The 19,665-nt window shown below is 25.2% G+C and overlaps 1 protein-coding gene across 1 annotated transcript; it reads right to left on the reverse strand.

Moving 5' to 3' along the window:
* Positions 1-11,049: 11,049 nt before the first annotated feature.
* Positions 11,050-14,575, reverse strand: LOC114131691 (uncharacterized). Its single transcript, XM_050208014.1, has 8 exons — positions 14,428-14,575; positions 14,160-14,360; positions 13,827-13,968; positions 13,663-13,768; positions 13,384-13,605; positions 12,393-12,901; positions 11,648-11,965; positions 11,050-11,377 (listed from the first exon to the last, which is right to left on the reverse strand). The coding sequence occupies exons 1-8, from the start codon at positions 14,450-14,452 to the stop codon at positions 11,182-11,184; spliced, it is 1,719 nt and encodes a 572-aa protein (XP_050063971.1). The 5' UTR covers positions 14,453-14,575; the 3' UTR covers positions 11,050-11,181.
* Between the last annotated feature and the right edge of the window lie 5,090 nt (positions 14,576-19,665).

The raw sequence follows: 19,665 nt of genomic DNA on the forward strand, positions 1-19,665 counted from the left end.
AATGCTAGTGAATTTACTCAGTTTAAATGTTAAGTATCTATGATTAATTATTTTAGGAATAGGTACTATAAAACAACAAAATAGGTTTTGCATAATATGCTTTTTCCATACTTTTTCATTTTTCCCATTAATCCACCAAGGCATCAATTAGATTTAATTTTTTACCGGAAACCACCCTCACAGTTTATGATCGAAGCGTTATACAATAACAAAATATAAAAAAAAAACTAAAAAAACACAAATCACTGTAAAAGCAATAAAACTAATACATACAACGTTGCGCTAAGAATTTACAAAAATAGAAAAATAAACCGGAAGGCGAAAAGTTTGATTTATTACCTGTCGACGATGCTCGCATCATAATTCAAACTCATAACTAAAAACAGTGAGAGATAGAAATCAATATACCCTGCCAGGCTATATTATGTAATATACTATAGCAATGAATTACAATGTGAATACTAGGTTATCCAATCCTATTTGTAAAATCAAACAAAATTACTTTTTCTTTTTTTTCCCCGTTTTGACTTTTGATAAATCGTCCGTCGCGCTGCCGTCTGTTGATAAATCGTCCGCGGAAACGAACCACAAAAAGTCAATATTGTACTCGACCGTGTTAGATATTATGTCTATTGTATACCTGTAATCGACGACAATGCGTGTACGAGCTTTTTCGGCGTATAATAATAAATAATAATTATTATTGTTGAACGAAAGACAAATTATTGTAAGTCCGTTGCTCAACGATGGATAACCATTCCAAATATATGAATCATAAGTTGTAAAGCATACCCTATAGCAACTGTATAGTGTACACAACGCGACGTGACAATTTGACAAAATTTAATTTTAAAACCTAAAACGATATTTTTTTTTTTTTTGTAATAAATAATTTAAATGTTTAGTTACTTATACATTATTTTAATAAGCTTTTTTATATAGGATATTGAAACCCATTTTCTATAGTAAAATGACGGCTGATTTAAGTTGGGACGTTTATTCGTGGTTGATTTCCAATAAGTCAGCTAAAGTTTTTTTTTTTTAAGGTGCCCACACACTGCAGCGGTAGCGATAGCGGTGGCGGTGGCGGTAGCGTTAAAATGAGTCCGGACACAATTTTACCGCCACTGCCGAGACAATAGAATTTTACCGCCACCGCTGCAGTGTGTGAGGACCTTTAATCCAAAATCTTATCAAAGTGTTATGATTGTAAAAGTAACTTTATAGATATAGGAACTATAAACTCATATAGATGTATATTAATAATAAATATATAGGTACAAATATCGGGTTCAGATAAATAAAATAGAAAATATTCAAGTATTCCAAATCCAAAATAAAATCTTCAAATTTAAAATGAATAAAAGTGTTTATTACATCATTTTTTGAATGTTTTGAATTTTTTTTAGCTATTTATAAACAAATGAAATTTTTGAATTTTTAGTTTTCTTTCAATGTTAATAAAAAAATGTTTGCTCGGTCAAAAGCATTGAAATTTAATACATACGAGGTCCTCCATACATTTTTTAAATAAATATTTAAAAAAAATAGTTGAACGTAAATCCAAAAAAAAAAAAAATAGTACAAGGTACTTAATCAGCTTTGCAACTTCTCTAAAAAAATTCTACCAAAAGTTAAATTAATTTTTAATGAGTATTTATTATTCAATTTGTAAAACATTATTTATCCTATATTCACCAGTAAAATAACTATTTCTTCAATTTTTTTTATTTTATTATAATTTAAAATCGAATAACTTTAAATAGATAGTATTTAAAATTTTCAATTTTTTTTCTATATAAATGTCGATAAAAAATTATTCGCTTGGTCAAAATAAATCTTAAAAATATAAAACAATAGATACCCACATGGCCACATCATTTGTTCTCATATTTGTATAAAAATATTAAAAATATAAATGTGTAATTTTTCTTATAATGATGTTAATTTTTTTACAAGATTACGAAAATTTACAAACCATGAAAAAGTACCTAACCCCAGGCTCTATAAAAAATTATATATACTATGTATAATACTATAGCAACTATTATAACTTGTAAGTAACTTGATGTAAGTAGTACCCTTGGTCGATAACATACTACATATATCAATTAGAAAGTCTATAGTTGAAAGTCTTCTGAAGTTATACAAGTTATGTATTGTAACGATTGTGTCAATGATTAAAATATTAGTACCAATGATTTGGTGGTCTTATGTATGTCTAGTGTATTTCTTTGAATGAAAAATTGATGAAAGCTGCTGAGTTTGCGTGCCTAGTTAACAGCTATCACCATTGTAAATCAAACCTGTATATGGGCTGGATACAGTCTCCTTGATTTGTATAGTGTTTTTTTTTATGTATAAAAAGTGTGTAGTCGAAAGCTTTGTTTGAGTGTCTACGGTTTATAATGACTAGTTCACTAGTGAAAATCGATACCTTGCTGGGATATCCACCTGCGGCGTATTAATTTGGATAGTACAGCGCCAGTATATTATAATACATTAATTCAGTTTATAAGAGGAATACATTCGCTTTTAAATAAGTCACCTACTATATTCATTATTAGTTTTATTATTTATTAAAAAAAAATAATAATAATGAACATGGATATTATGTTCGTGTGGGGGCCCATGAGTTCACAATTTAAAATATAAAATTATTAAATGATTAAATACAATTAAACAATTTCAATATGCATACCTACTTTACTTTACAATTCAAATATTAATATTAATAAATACATATTTTGTTCTGTACCTATTAAAAAAATATAATTTTATATAAAACGTTGTATAGGTAATTAAATAATACAATATAACATTATAAAACTAAAACCGTCAATAATAAATTAATTATGTGATAATTTTATAAACTTGTTAGGTTCTTATAAGTATATTAATCTTTATTTTGATTTTAACAGTAGCCAAGCTACTAAGGTTTATTTATTTTTTTAAAGAATCTTGAATAAGTTTTATAAAATTTCTTATAGTAATATGTTGTACATTTTTAGACCGAAGTATAACTTATAAGAGATATAATATGTAGATTGTGTTAATCTATTGTTTGTGCATAGTTGGTACTTTGATAATAGATATTTGTTTAGTATAATAAAATATATACCTATGTTTAGATTTAGAAGTAAGATTATTTTTAACTATATGTTAAGTTACGAACTAAAGTATATAACATTATATAATATTATTTATAAATGTATAGGTAATCAATGATGTTTGATATTATATTTAATCATTTAAGTCGTTTTTTTTTTTATAGGGGGAGGGTAACAACTGTCCCGTTTTTTATTTTCTTAAAATAGTCACCGTACTCATTACACTAGTTGCTGGATAAAGTATTGTCTCCCAGATAAAATGTATGAAAAACAATTAAACTTATCTTTGTCTATAAAATATACTATTTACTTATCAGTTATCATACTTAAATTATGTAACGAATTCATGAATAAGAAGAAGTTCAATGCCAACGAGGATATTATCACGTTGAATACTCTAGCTCACTTCCGATGACCTAATCATATTTTTGTTCATACCCTGTTTCGTATTAGAGTAAATTGATGATATTGAAATCTAGATACCGGTATTGGACGATTTACCGTAATACCGATACCTATACCTGCCGGAAAACCACAGTACTGGAATAGGTACCGTAAAACAAAAACACCGTAATATAACATTATGCTGTAGAAGTAAACAATTATTTTTATATTAACATTTATATATATATATATATGATATGTCAAATGTAATAGTTTTATTGTTCTTTTAGGTAGATCGTACATACTACATTTAAATAATATTTAATAGTTTCATTATATTTAAATCATTTACTATCACAATATTTATTTTTCTATCATTAGGTACATACAAATAAATATAACAAAATTATAAATGATTACTCAGTCTCCAATTAATAAGGTTTACCCTTCAAACGTATTTGAATAAAAACCGATTAACCGGTATACTGATAGAAGAAGAATTTATTGTTATCCATATTTTAATTACAATTAAGTAGGTATTTAAAGTAATTAATCTAACTCGTAGTAAAAACTTAATTTCAAACACTCGTAAAAAATGTATGAGAAACCTTATAATATATTTTTATATATATTTTATAAAAAAAAGTTTTCTCCACAGTAGTTTTAAATATTTTTTTTTAAAAAACGAAACTTCTCATATTTATAAATAAATCAAAAAAGTAAAAATATTTTGAAAATTGTATGTATATAAAATATCGATATAAACAAATTGTAAAAATTTCAATTATCTACAGTTATTCGTTTTTGAATTATATCAAAAAAATAAAATTTAAATATCAAACACTGGTTTAAGCAAAAAATTTTAACATTTTCTTCATTTATATTTTTTATTTTTATTCTTGGATATTTTATAAATTAATGAGAATCTTTTCAAGTACCAACCAGGTCTAATTTTCTACCAGAAACCTCAAAGTTCAAAATCAGACCATTTCACTGCTCCTAAAAGGGATGAAAGACTCAAATATTATTTTTAAAGAATCTGAAATTAGAAAAAAAAACATAAATTTTAACATAAACCCGATTTTTGACCAAATAAATAAAGTTTTCTTTTGTTATAATTCAAAAAATAATTTATCGTAAAAACTTGAATTTACCATATATTCATATTGTCATCTACTAAACAACGTGACATTAGTTTCTAAATAGGTATATTGAAATGATATAAAAAATCATAACATTTTGCCTTTGGATAAAAAAAAACTTGAACATTTAATACATGGTTACAAATAGTAATAAAATTCATATTGAAACTCAAATGGATTTTTGTCATTTTTTTGATACTAGATATTTTAACAAAGAATAACCATTTTAATTCATTTTTTGCAATACAAAAATCTTACTTATGAGAATTTAAAATTTTAACATGGTATTAACATAATATACTGTTATATTTTACACGAGAAGTTTTCAAAATATTTATAGCCGATAGGATATTATCAATCATAATATTTTTTCGTAAAAATAATGACAAAGCTGGTACACTCGTATTTTTATTTTATTTTATAGGAGATGTTTTTTATTTAATAAATAAAACGATAAATTAACTATCACTATGGAACTCCACTTAAAAAAATTCTAATAGTGAACTAGTAGGAACTAATAGATAAATAACTTATAATTATATACATAATAGTATAATTCATTTACGGATTTTCGTCTATTGTATATTTAATTATTTCCTTACCATTATATTCACAATTTAATTAATATATAATATTATCTTAACTACCTACTTTTATCAGTATTTATAAACATTTGACAAAAAGTTTTTTCGATATTAGAGGTTGTTATAAACATTGTTGCTCACGAGCAACGCTATGCATTGTACGGTTAAGGATTTAAAAGTTTCACCATGATACTACCTAATATCAGCTATTAATTGAACAAAAAAAATCTCTAAATCATATCAAAATTAATTAAACTTAACATTTAGATAAGTTTAAATTGTTGTTTTATTTATTATTATTTTTTATCTGGAAGACAGATTTTTTTTTAATAACTAACCAATTTTATTAATAAAGATCTTGTCTTTTTTGGTTGTAAACATGTAGATAGTTCAAAAATAAAATAGGTATTAAAAAAACAACACTATATAGTTAATATTTGATCTATCGTAGTTTTTTTTTTTTTAATTTTGAATATTGGAAAATGTTATAAGAAAATAAAACCTTGGTCTTAATAACCACTGATTATACATAATAAATATACATATAAATTCAAGTATCTTCGGTTTTTTCTGTTCCTATAGAGAAAATGAAACTACTGAACGATTTTTTTTTTCAAATTTAAAGAGCATAATAAACTAATCAAGTACATTTACAGGTAACTTAGTAGTTTTATAGGCCTAATAATTTTGAAATATATTAAATAAGAATAAATCAGTAGCGCCATCTGTCCAATAAGAAAATTTATACAAAACAATTAAATTAAAAGAAGCATTTTTTTTCAAAGTAAATTTTTTACCCAAACGAATTATATGAATTGTAGGTGAATTATACAACACAAATTTTAACTCATTTTACCAATGCTTTATCTATCAATAATTCAATAATATTAGTCTGTATAATGTATATATACATAATATTATAATATATTTAAAAAATGCAAAACACACACATAAAAGGTAACAAATAATTTCATAAATATTTTTTTTTGTAAATTAGGTACTTGCTGAATATTTTTTTCATTCTATGATTTCTTAGTAAAGTACTTAGTAGGTAACTTCGAATTTTAACCAGAATTCGCATACATCATCGGAGTGATCGGATTTCGGAAAACTCGACTCGTTATTCCTCGTTGAAGAATGAAATTTTTGTAGTAATAATCTTACTACAATAAGGTTTAATATTATATTGTCTTTTTTATTATTATTCAAATACGATAATTATCAATTTCGAATTTAACATGATAATATACACTTATAACTACAGTATAGGTATAGACCCAAAAAAGTGTCGATAGGCGATTACAATTTACCATGAAAAAATGCAATGAATACTAATGAAGTTTACTTTGCACTTTTTCGATTTATTTTTATTTTAGTATAGTTGCAGTAAAGAAATTTTGCTATATGACAAAAAAAAAAAAACGTTTTTATGCATGTCCATTTTTTTGATATAATTTTTATAATACATTATTAATTATTAATACTAAATATATAAATTAAGAAGTAGTTAGATATTATGACGCTATTATGCAAATTCACCATAAACATTCTTATAGAAACATAAAAAAATTCACATTTGTTAAAGTATTTCTTTGGATTGACTTTTTTAGTTCTACTGAAATTTCTCGTACATTTTATGAACTATTTTCTATTGTTTCTGACAATTAATAAATACCTAAAATATCAGAATTTTCTGCTGATATTTTAATAAATTGTACTCAAAACAACAAAAAATATTCACCGTACGTTTGTATTGAGTCTCATCCGGGCGACTTAAGGCTTACCGATGATCTAGAATCACTATCATAAAAAAGTCCAAATTAGATTTCTTAAAAACTGTGAACTTTAAATTTCAAATTTAATTTTAAGGCAATCATTATGATATAATTGTAAAAATTTAATTAATAAGTTACGAGTTATGACTTATGACTAATATTTTAATAAAATTGATTTTATTTTTATTTTAATAAAATTGTCTCTTATGGGTTTCTTAAAAACCTAACCTACGGGTTATTTAATTTTTTTTTTTTTTTTTTTTTTTTTTTTAATATTTCAAATACAGTTAACACCTACTTGTATATGAATTATGCAAAAACATAAAGATACAATAAATTCAAACAATGAAGTAATAATTATTATAACTATAATGGCTGAGTACATGAGCTATAATAATTTTTTAACAATATGAATAATATAATAAATCACTATAGAATTATGATTAAAACTATTTTTTGATTAATTTAATACTATAATTTATTATATAGGTTGTTTTCGTGATAAACTGTGGCGAATAAATCAAAAAAAAGTTTTTTCAATTATATATATACCTATCCCTTTAAATCAATACACCAGGAAATTGCAGGAGATTGTTTCGTTTCCCTAAGTTTATTTTGTCAAAATAATCTATTAGACAGTGTCACGGTTTCCATCATTATTAAAAGTAGAACGTAGAACCTTTATAATTTAGTGGCCCTGTAATACATTAACCTATAACACTATAAGTATATTTTATGATATGTTTATACTAGTATTAAATGACAAATAAAACTATTTTAGTCATTTTGTTGTAAATTAAAAATTTTACTCAAGATTACTTGAAACTTATAATATATTACTTTATTTTATATACGGAATGACATTTTCAAATGCTATGTATTCAGAACAAAAATAAAACAACCTACTACATTACTAATAGTAAAATAAATTACTTTAAATATTTAATTTCGTTAAAATTTTAACTTAAAATGTTTATAAAAAGAAAACTGATTATATATTTTTTAGATATTTTGGTTGCATGATTTTTACCTATTCGTGAAGAATTTTGTATTAAAATTTTAAATCTTAGCTATCAAAATTAAACATTTCATATACTTTTAACTATACTAAATACTTTACAAATTTGCAAGTTTAAAGAATTTTGTTAAAATTTAAACTTCTTTTTTTGAAAATTTCTGAGAATATTTTTATTTGACCCTCAAACTACTAATAAGATTCAATTTGCTACCAGAAATCACTTCCATTATTAAAAATTAAAGCATTTCTACTGCCACAAAAGATAATGACAGACAGAAAAAAATACACACATTTAAATTAAACATACTCAACAAAAATACAAATACATAACTAATATTTTTTAATATAAAAAAAAATGTAAACATAGTTCTGATTAACTTAATTATTTCTTTTATGGAGTTAAAAAAGAGATAATAATAATTATTTTTAAAATTACTATTTTTGCTTATTTTAATGCTTTCAAGTTTCAAGTGCTCATTTGAGTAATTATAATTATATAAAAAAAAAGTATTTAAATAGCTATTTTAATTACTATAAGCCCCTAACTCTGCTAATAACTAAATATTATGAATTATGATATAAAAGTTTCTGTTTTCTATTATTAGTTTCAATGTTTATTAAAATTAAATTACAAACCTTTTAGACAAAAATTATGAACTATAGTTTTATTTGTCTTTTAAAGCAACAATATGTTGATAAATTTATCGTCAAACGAGGTAGAACAGACACATTGATACATGTATAGACGTTAAGACAGTAATACGAATATAAACTAACTTTTGATATTCGTGTCTACACGTTTAGAAGAATCATGCAAGTACAAGCTATCTATGAATACATAATTAGATATTATATTAAAAGCCAAAAAAAAAAAAAAATGAAAAACTAAAATGAACGATAATAAAACTTTATAAATTAAAGTCATACTATTAAGGAAATAAATAAAGTATCCATCAAACGAAAAAAACCTAGTAAAACGTAGTAATTTACTACGAACCCGTTATTTTAATTTTAATTTTAAAGTTTTCCCTAGTTAAATATTTAAACTAAATGGTAGTAAAAAAGAGAAAATATATTTTTTTAATATTACAATATATTATAGAACAAATAAAAATAATTGGTTTATTTGTTGCTATTTAAACAAATAAGAAGAACTGTAAAAACTGTAATAAGAACTATAGTCTAATGGATATCGGATACTACAGTTAAATCACAGGTTAACAATTTATTGATTTAATAATTGTTATTATTTAAAAATGTCTATAGAGTAAGTTCATCGAGGCTGGTTTTCATTTGCCAACTTCTGAGTAAAAATGAGCTGTTATTATTTCGCGTGTAAGTAAACAGTCAGACTAAAATGATGTTTATCAGTTTAAAAGTTCTTCAAAGCTTGTGTACTCGAACGCCCAACGAGTATATAACTTATTCAAGCCACACCCGAATTTTCGTTGTTATATATTATCAAATCATCATACTGTTATTATTATTTATTACTCACATTTATTAATTTATTAGTTATTACAGGTCGGCCTAGCAGTCCGCTGTATGTCGAGGACAATGCCTATATTATCAATATGTCGACAATGGCGTAATAAATGAAAATAATAGAAATGTAACTAACTATATATAGGTGACGAACAATGCGTGACGAGAACGTGAGTATGGCAACTTAACGCATCATTTTTTAATAAATGAATTAAAAAAATTCGAAAAAAAAACAATTTATGGTTTCGCGAAAATTCCATTGAAAATTGTAGGTGAATGATGTAGTTGGTGTTTCATATGCGGTTCATCATCAATTATATTTTTCAGCCATGTTATTTGTAATATTTGACCAATGCATATAATATTACCAGTCCATTCAATCCGCACTAAACTTAAGGATTTCGTCTAAGTTTTCTACTAGAATAAATTTATATCTTATGCTATGCTAATGCCTAGTTAAATACCTACTTAGTAGTAAACGAATAAAACTTCTGAAAAAAAGTATTTGAATTTTTCGTAAAGTTTTCCTGCTAAAAAATGACTTCTTACTTTTTTTTAAAAAAATTAACCCATCAAAATTATATTTTTAAAATTTTAGTATTAATAGTTGTAAAATTTTAACTAAACCGCTCTCCTCTCTAAATCATTTTATTTATTTTATTTATTACATACCCTGGCCCTAATACGCAGATTTCCCCTTTAACATTAAAGTAACAGTAGAACAAAAAAATTAGTATAATAGCAGACAATTAAATAAATTATAAACAATATAAGCAATACAATAATAGAAATACAAATATTAAAACAGTATATTAAGTCATCACAGTTACATCAGTTATATTACAGTTTGTTAACAATATTTTAAACAGTACATTAAAACATAATATTATCATTAAATGTATCGAATGTACCTCGTAGTAGATAGGATCACTATTAATAGATGTATTAAATTATAGTTAAAATCATCGTATACGAAAAACGATTCTGAGCGGAGACGATCAAACTTTTTGTAATTATGGTTAAGTTGAACTAAAAATAATAATTTTAAAATGTAAGGCGTTTTAAAGTTAACTTCATAACAACATGAAATGTTTTCTAATATTTTATTGGACAAATTGAATAAACAACAATTGGCAAAAAATTTTTTGAAATATTGCAAAATAATTAATACTCGTATTTAGCACGTTTTTATATCTCTTTTATATTTCTTTTTAGATTATTGTTTAAAACACTAATGATCTCTTACCACGCAGTACGCACATATTTACATGACTTATAAAGAATTTGCCTACATCGAACTCCTTAAAAATGGTTGTTATCGAATCCCCTTGAAACTAAAATTAAATAACTTACCAGTACAATTCTTAATTTATTTAGGACGATAATGTAAATACTAATCTAGTCTCATTCTAATATTTTGAGATAAATCATAACTCGTATAAAGCAAAAAAGTTTACTAATAGGTAATGTATTTTTATCAGTTATATGTTGTATACTTGTATGTTTGTCGTTGTAGCATATAATAAATCTGATAATAAATCGGTTAAAAAATCACCTCTGACGGCTGACAACACATGATTACGCGTTTCAATATTGTGATTTTATTATAGATAATACTTGAACATAAAACTGCATACATGATCAATTAGTTTATGTACACGCACAAACCTGTATGAAAGAAATTTAAAATTTATGCACATTTTTATTCGTTTTCTCAATATTTATTTGTTGCTTGTTTTTAATGTGCATTTCTCTTCTTAGCGCTGTAGCATTCATTCGAACTCCTTCTCTGTGGGTTTTCTTTACAGATGGCCGTTGAGATGTTTTAACCTCCACTTTATCTTGGTTTATCGAGTTTAATGTAACGATGTCTTTGGAGCTATAACCATCATGGATAATAGTATTAGGTAAAATAGAAAACAATTTTTATTATTTATATTTATTTAATAGTTGACTGTTAAGATTTTAGATATTGTAAATTTCATATGAATGTAAAATATATAGGTATATTTTATTAGATTCATATACGTAAAACAATTTTTTCCAACTGTATCTCTATTTTATGTTTAATTTTAATTGATTATAACTATATAGGTGAGGATACGTATAATTTATTAAATAAAAATGATAAATCGTAATTTTGTCGTACCTCATAACCGTATTATCCTTTGTCCGTTCCACGTCATTTACTATATTTTTCTCTCTGTTATTTATATCTAAAGGTTGCATTAGGTTCAGATCTGAATCAAAATTCTCGGCTACCAACTCCATTTCTTCACGTTGATCTTCCGTATCATGTGATTTTATAGATATTATATCTTTGTTTTTAATATGCATTTCTCTTCTTAAAGCCGTAGTATTCATTCGAACTCCTTCTCTGTGGTTTTTCTGTACTTCTGGTCGTTGAGAAGGTTTTAACTCTGCTTTATTGTAATTTGTTAAATCGAACATAAGATCGTCGATAGAACTATATGAGTTGACAATAATAATAATATCAGGTAAAATAGAAAACATTTATTATTTTAGTTTATAATATTATAATATACGGGCTGAGCGCCTGAGCCCTTGTATACATTACGCATGTAATTATAACAATTATATATATTATGGTTTATCTTGTTTATAAAATAAATTAATAAATATGAAGTTATTAAGAATAAAGATATAAAATAAATACAAAAATTAAGAAATTATTATTATTACTATTTTTTTTTTTAATAGATTATTTTGTAGTTGTCTGTTAAGAACCAATTTTAGATTATGTAAAAACCCTAACCAATTATAATATCTCTATTTTAATTGAATAGGTACGTTTTTAGTAATTTAATATAAATTTAGAGACGGATAAATCTTACTATAAATATAATAATGATAAATCGCAATCGCTTACGAACCTCATTACTATATTCTTTGTCAGTTCTGGATCATTTAGTATGTTTTTCTCTTTGTTATTTGAACATAAAGGTTTGGTGATGTTCAAAATGTGTTCCATATCTTTACGTTGGTCCTCCAAATCAAGTGATTTTGTAGATTTTATATCTTTTTTAGACCGAATTTCGTTTGTTACTGTTAGATTAGCTGTTGGAACGGTAGTGACTACCGAAATAATCACATCTTCTTTTTTAGCCACATCACTATCGATGTTGCTTTTATTAGACAATAATTGTTCCGGTTCTTTTTGCTTTGTTTGTGCAGATGTACTTGGTTTGTTACTCGGCATATCAATTTTTTCTGGTGCTGCTAATGCAATATTGTCCTTTTCTTCCATCGACTGAATTTTCTTTTGGTCTATTGGATGCTGAGTCACGTGTAGCACTTTGTTCCCCCCTGATAATTTTGCCAATCGACAATTTGACATTATAAACTTATTATCAGGTCCTTTAAGAGATCGCATACGAGATAACTATTAAAAATATACACTGATATAAATAACGTAAACAATACCAGATGCACATTTTTATAAGGAATCCCGTTTTAATTACGTACTATTTTTTTTCTTTTTAAAACAAAAAGGTTGTTATTTGGTATGTTATCATTCCAAAAATTAAATATTTAAAAAACATATTTTTTTTTTAACTATTGTTTTATTTTGACTGGAAATTATATTTTTTATTTTTTTCAAAAACTTAAATAGCATTTTTTTTATAATGAGTATTGTTCGGTAAAAGAATCATCCAATATACATTTATTAATACATATATATATTATATTAGAAGATTCTTTTATTAATATTATTGTTCATATTTATCATTAAAATTTTAACTTAACATAAATGTTACATTATGAATTATTTAATTTTAAAAAAATAAGTATATTCATGACAAGTCTGTCTTCATTGATTTATTATCAAAATAAAAATAAAATTTTGATATGAATTGCACGAACCTGTGCTTCATTGATTGAAATTTCTTTTGAAGAAATCATCCATAATACTAGATTTTCACGAACAACTTCACATGCACTCCAATACATGTGATAATTTTGTAAATCATTATCAAACAAGTTTGATAATGCAAACGAATCTACTTCGATAAATTCTCCTAGTTTATTAATTTTTTTTAAATTTGATGTCAAATTGTCCAACGTGGCATTTTCATAGCGATCCAACTTAAAATGTAATATTGTCAATGATACCAAATGTATTTTACCATAGTATTTTCATACTTTACACATATACGTCAATATCAATTTACCATCTTTAGCGTTAAAGGCTTCGGAAGTATTTGAGTAACTGATATTATAAAACACTAAGTGTATTTCCATTGGAGAACTATTAATATTAATCGCCATAAATAAAATAAAAAGAATATAATTGTATTTTGGGTTACCATTTTCCCATTGTACGATGTTCACTACCATTGTCTTGTTTAGTACCCCAATGAAAATGAAAACTTGAAAACTCGTACGGATACTGTAATATAGAACCATTCAACGAAGGTCTTGGTCCGGAATATTCGGCATCAACATTAACTTTGAATTTAAAGTAAAATCAATAGATATATTATTTGTTATTCTATACAATTAGAGATATTTATGAATTATGAGTTAATTATTTACTATTATACGATTCTATGTTAACTATGTTAATACTAAAATCAACATAAAATTTAATTAAAATTGATTTATTAATAATATCAGTAAAAAATGTTACCAATACATACATGTCGTTCCTATATTTCTAATAGACATTTTTAAGGGTATCGTTTCTGATTCCAACCAAATTAGTGGTGGAAGAATAATTGGCGTTACATTATCCAAATCTATGTCCAGCGGCGAAGAATCGTGTACCCAAGAATCTACAAACTTTGAACCCTTGGGTTCAGTCGTCGTTGAAGTCGATAACGCAGTACATTCAACTTTATCTATATGCAAACAGTTTAAAAATTTACTCTGAAAGTAGCATATTACAGTAGGTAGTGTAATACGCACTAGTATTCTTTTTGCAGGCGACCATTTTAGTTGTTATGTTTAGTACTTATAGAGTTAAATTAACTTATACAATTATTAAAGTTATAATAAATTATCAATATTGTACTTAAGTACCTGTTAACTTATTGTTTAAACTGAATAGAAATGCATAAACAAAAATGTTGTCACGGTGATTTATACTTATTTATTTTCACTTGCTAATTAGCAATTAGGGATCTATTATAATATAATATAATAATTACGAGTATGTTTCATTATTTTTTAATCATATAGAAGGTAACCAAGTATTTTTTGTTACAATATATTTTGTTTTAATTTACAACGAGACATTCGTGTGTATTAGCTACCGACGAGAATTTAAAATAGTAACTTAGTAGGTACCTACTACTATAATATAGGTACTTTAACTTTGATTTTACTTCATTATGCTCAATGTTGCTAAGTATTATACTTACATGAAGTTACACCGTAGTCAATGTTTTCAATTTTTTTGCTTAGAAATTTATTTATTTTTTTTTTTTTTTAATATATAATTAATATTTTTAATTCACATGTAGACTAGTTACCACCATTCACCTCCAATTTTTGTGTTCTTCTTTAGACCACCTTCCACTCTTGCTGCTTCAAAGTTCCAATTACTATAAGGAACATCTTCACCTAGCTTCACGCATAACTGTTACGGTCTAGGAATAATCAATTATAATACATTTTTTTATATTCAATCATTATTAATTAAAATGTTTAATGCATTTAGATTTTAAGTGTTGAAACTTAAACTAAAAATCAATACTAAAATAGGATTAATATTGAAATGTGGGTTGGTATACCGAGTATACTATTATCACATAGTGATCTCTAAAATAAACATACATTGTTATATATATCATTCTATCCTTGGAAAATTTAACATACAGTCATGCAATTTATTACTTTAATCAAATGACAGTTTGTAGGTTACTTATTTTATATTCTACTTTAGATCAGTATTTTTTCTATCTTTATATAATGTATGTTTAATGATTATATTCTCTCCAAATTTAAACATTATTTATTTGAATTTGAATTTTTGTGTATAAATGTATAATTACTATAATCATTAATCTGACTACCTATATATTATATTTTATATTAATAAATGTGTCGCAAGCGAAATGATAGAATAATATAATGGTTAGTGATATTCCAATAACCCAACCACTAGGACATTCATAATTTTAAACTAGGTAGTTTAAGATGATAAAAGCCTATTAAAATAAAAACTAAGTACACTCCTAAAAGTTGGCAACCAAAATGGTTTTTTATTTACACTTGTATGGAGCCATGGAGGTACAACTGACAACTGACGTGTTGACTTTGTTAAGTTTTGGCACAATCAACATTTTTTTGGCCACACTATTTTCGTTATCTGTTCAAAAAATAAGTAAATCAGCAGTTTAGAAAATTTAAGCTTATACTCAATTATTCACTTGATATATACGAAACTATTTCATAGTAACTATTTAGGTATCTAGCCAACATGTAGGTAGGTAGCTTTAATAAGTTTCTAACCTATATTATAGTAATAATAAAGCCTACCTAGTAAAAAATATTTTCATTTATTTGCTTAAATCATATAAATATGGTTTAGGTATCTAACTAAAAAATAACTATTGAGAGACTTATAGGATAAAATTCAGTCTTCTGGCTAACTAGAATTAATACTATACTTACCTATCTAATACCTACCTATGATATACCATTTGGTTATCACATAATAATATTAAGCATATAATGATAAATGTCAACGACTGTACCACGTTGGACATGTTGAATACATCAGTTGTCGTCCGATCACTGATGTTCTTACTATAAGTGTTTTTAATGTTATAGCAAAATATTTTTGGAAAAATACCTTGAATATTGTAACTCAAAGTACCAATATTAGATCCAATTTACTACCAGAAATCCCCACCAAAGTTGAAAATCAACTAATTTTAGAGCCTTAAAAGATGATGACTTAAAAAAAAATACACATCGCTTTGCTCAGAGTTTAAAATTAGCAAGTATGTTAAAGGAAGCGGCTGTCGTGGAAATAAGATTATATTCAATGTGTAGATAGATGTATTAGGTGTGAGTACCTACTCTGTACGACTGTACTCAGATGATTATCAATTTCAAAGTTCTGTATGCTCGTTTACAACTCGTTTAGCCGGACACGGTGCGCACAGCAACGTGTGTCGTAACACACTGATCGTTTTAGGCCCGTAGTTTATGTAGATTAAATATTAATAACCCACCAATTACCCAGGTGATCACGTTATGTCTTACTAAAAAAATACATAAGCTTAATTTTTGAAGCTCATATATTATTGGTTGGACTGGGGTACTCTATATTGCCTTTAATTAGCATATATCTACCAATTGAATGACACTTAATTTATAATTCATGCTCATCTAGCTTGAGATAAATGAATATGAAATCGACACTTAAACTTTTTAATGATTATCTAGTTTGGATATCGTACTCGTATCGCTAGTATCTACTTCAACTAAGTCACCTATGTATAAAGATTTTCGACTAAGTACCTATTTAATTGTGCTGTTCACGTGGTATGTCTTATATCTAATTATATAAGTAATCACAGTGTACTCTCGATTATTCGTAGTCTCCCGAAGAATCATCTACGTACATACATATATATATATAGGTTATAAGTATGTATACAAATATTAAAAAAATAATTATAAAATATAAAATATTTTCGTAATATTATATGAATGTTTAGATAAAAATAAAATATACCTAATCTAATTTAGTTTTACTTAAATACTATTTAAAATTATATGATTTAATTTTTTTAATAATACATAATATAATGTAGGTAATTACCTATAACATTTTCGTTTGAATTTTAATTTTGCGAATTATCCGCGGATAATCGAGAATACACTGTAGTTTCTAATTTTTAGTTATACTTAAGTTTATCTTGTTGCAGATAAAAGTTCATACACCATGGTTATGCATGTATAATTAATACCGTACTTGTGTTTATCATAATGTTATTGGTCTCAAGTCCATTTATATTAATAAATAAATAAATAACTTATACTTAACAATTAACTATTGTGTTTCGTGCTTTCTGACCACAGTTATTATCTTATTTCAATTTTGTTTGTAACTCAATAAAATTAACAACTAATATTTAAAAATAAATTTTATTAAAAATTGTGTATTTTTATATTATATTTTTAAAGTAGGTAGGTACCTACTCCATTTTTCTTTTAGTTTCATATGATTACTAATTGTTAAATAAAAAAGTGAAGTATATAAATTGAAAATAATATAAATAATAAATTTAATTAAAATATAATTTGTTTTTAACGATAAAAACAATTTATTTAAAGATTGCATTTGATTGAATGAATGATGAAGATTGGTTGCAACTTCCAGCACATAATTTTTTGTTAGATATGATGTAATGTTGTGAAGTTAGATCAAACATTGGACGATTGGATTTCCTTACAGTGATATCTATAATGCATATCATGGGTAATAGTCAATAATTAATTTCTCCAAACAATTATTTTTATCTATGTCAAATTTATAAAGTTACACAATTGTCATTTTTGATCATTTTAGTAATCAGTGTAATACAATTTTTTAAAACTTAGTTATCATGTATTATACTGACGCATTAGTTCCCTTTTACTTAATTTAACATGACAGTTTCATACTTTGTTATATTTAAAAAAAGGGTGACTTAAATAGTCAATTAAATCTATACGATACCATGGTCATTTAAGTGTCCTATTTTATTATTAAAAAGAGAACTACTAACATTTTTAACAAAATAAATATATTTAAAAAAAAAAAAACAGGGGAAGTTTCTCTACTATGTAGTGATATCAAATGTATGTTAAATTTAAATTCAATAATAAATAATAAAAATAATTCTAAACAAAAACCGTCGGTCATTTTATTATTGCTAGAATATTTAGTATAAATGCAGTTTCGAGTTCGGAGAACGTAGCCGGCAGGCGTAGGGAGCAATTACACGTCATTATTTAATACTACTAATTCAAAAGGCCATAACTTTGAAACTAAGTCCAAACAACAAATTCTAACTGCACGATCGTTCTTAACTCGTTGATTTACATAAGTTTCGATAAAAAAATTCAAATTGGCGAGGGGACACTAAACTGCATTAATTATTCCAGATCTGTGATTTATAGCTTAAAATTAATCAAAATATTTTGAAAAATTAGTTGTATAATATAACAAGTAATAATTTATATAATAATAAAATGTTTCAAATCTCCATCATAATTTATTGATAGTTAATATTTTTAAAATTAAAAATCTAAAATCATTAAAAAATTATTTTTTTCATATTTTACATATTATTTCTTTTTTTTTTTTTTGTCAAAATTAAACTTCAAAGAAAATAGTGTTTTGATATTTTTAATATTTAAATTTCTATGCGAACATAAAGCAACTAGTGTAAGTACCTAGTAAATAAATAATTAATAACCAAAAACTGTACCTAATTGATAATTGCAATATGCATAGTGATGCGCACAGGTGCAGTTAATGCTGCATTTTTTACTAAACAATTAATTTGGAATATAGTGCCCACTAAATGGAGGAAGTTTATTTGAAAGGTATACATAGAATAAATACATTTTAAATATTGAATTAAAACATAAGTATTCAATGTTATTCAAATGAAAAATGTTAATACTATTTTATCAGTATGAGAAGTCAACAAATATATGATTTTTATATTGACAGAGAAATCTGGCATACACACTAAATTATAGATACCTATAGATAAAACCTATAATCGTTCAAACAGGCGCGGCTCCGAGGGGGGCCCAGGGGCCATGTCCCCCCCCCCCTAGACTCTGGTATACACTATAATTTATGTATATCTGCATTGTTTTACCGATAGCGTTTTTAGCGATATTTTATTCAAGATGGCTCCCCCCTCCGTAAATGTGTTCTGGATCCGGGCCTGCGTTAAAACCATAATAAGGGAAATAAGGACTGCTTATTGTCCTGCAAGCCTATGGCAATATCTTAAGGACTGAATAATTTTCCAAACCATTTCTATATAATAAATTATACAGACCATCAAAAGACATATTAAGGACATACATTTATTAATGTTTGAGGCCCGATGTCTAATTGCTCATTTGAAAAATCTTTTTCTGTACTGATGAGAATTAAATCCTATTTAAGGTCAATAATAACTGTCA

The sequence above is a fragment of the Aphis gossypii genome, chromosome X (genome assembly GCF_020184175.1).
Source record: "Aphis gossypii isolate Hap1 chromosome X, ASM2018417v2, whole genome shotgun sequence".
NCBI lineage: Eukaryota > Metazoa > Arthropoda > Insecta > Hemiptera > Aphididae > Aphis > Aphis gossypii.

Excerpts from the sequence above, each read along its gene's own strand:
- LOC114131691 (XM_050208014.1), bottom strand. The coding sequence starts at position 14,452 with ATGGTCGCCTGCAAAAAGAATACTA. Across the intron at positions 14,361-14,427 it reads CGCCTGCAAAAAGAATACTA|ATAAAGTTGAATGTACTGCG; the intron begins GTGCGTATTACA and ends GTTTGCATATAG. Across the intron at positions 13,606-13,662 it reads TATTGACGTATATGTGTAAA|TTGGATCGCTATGAAAATGC; the intron begins GTATGAAAATAC and ends TTACATTTTAAG.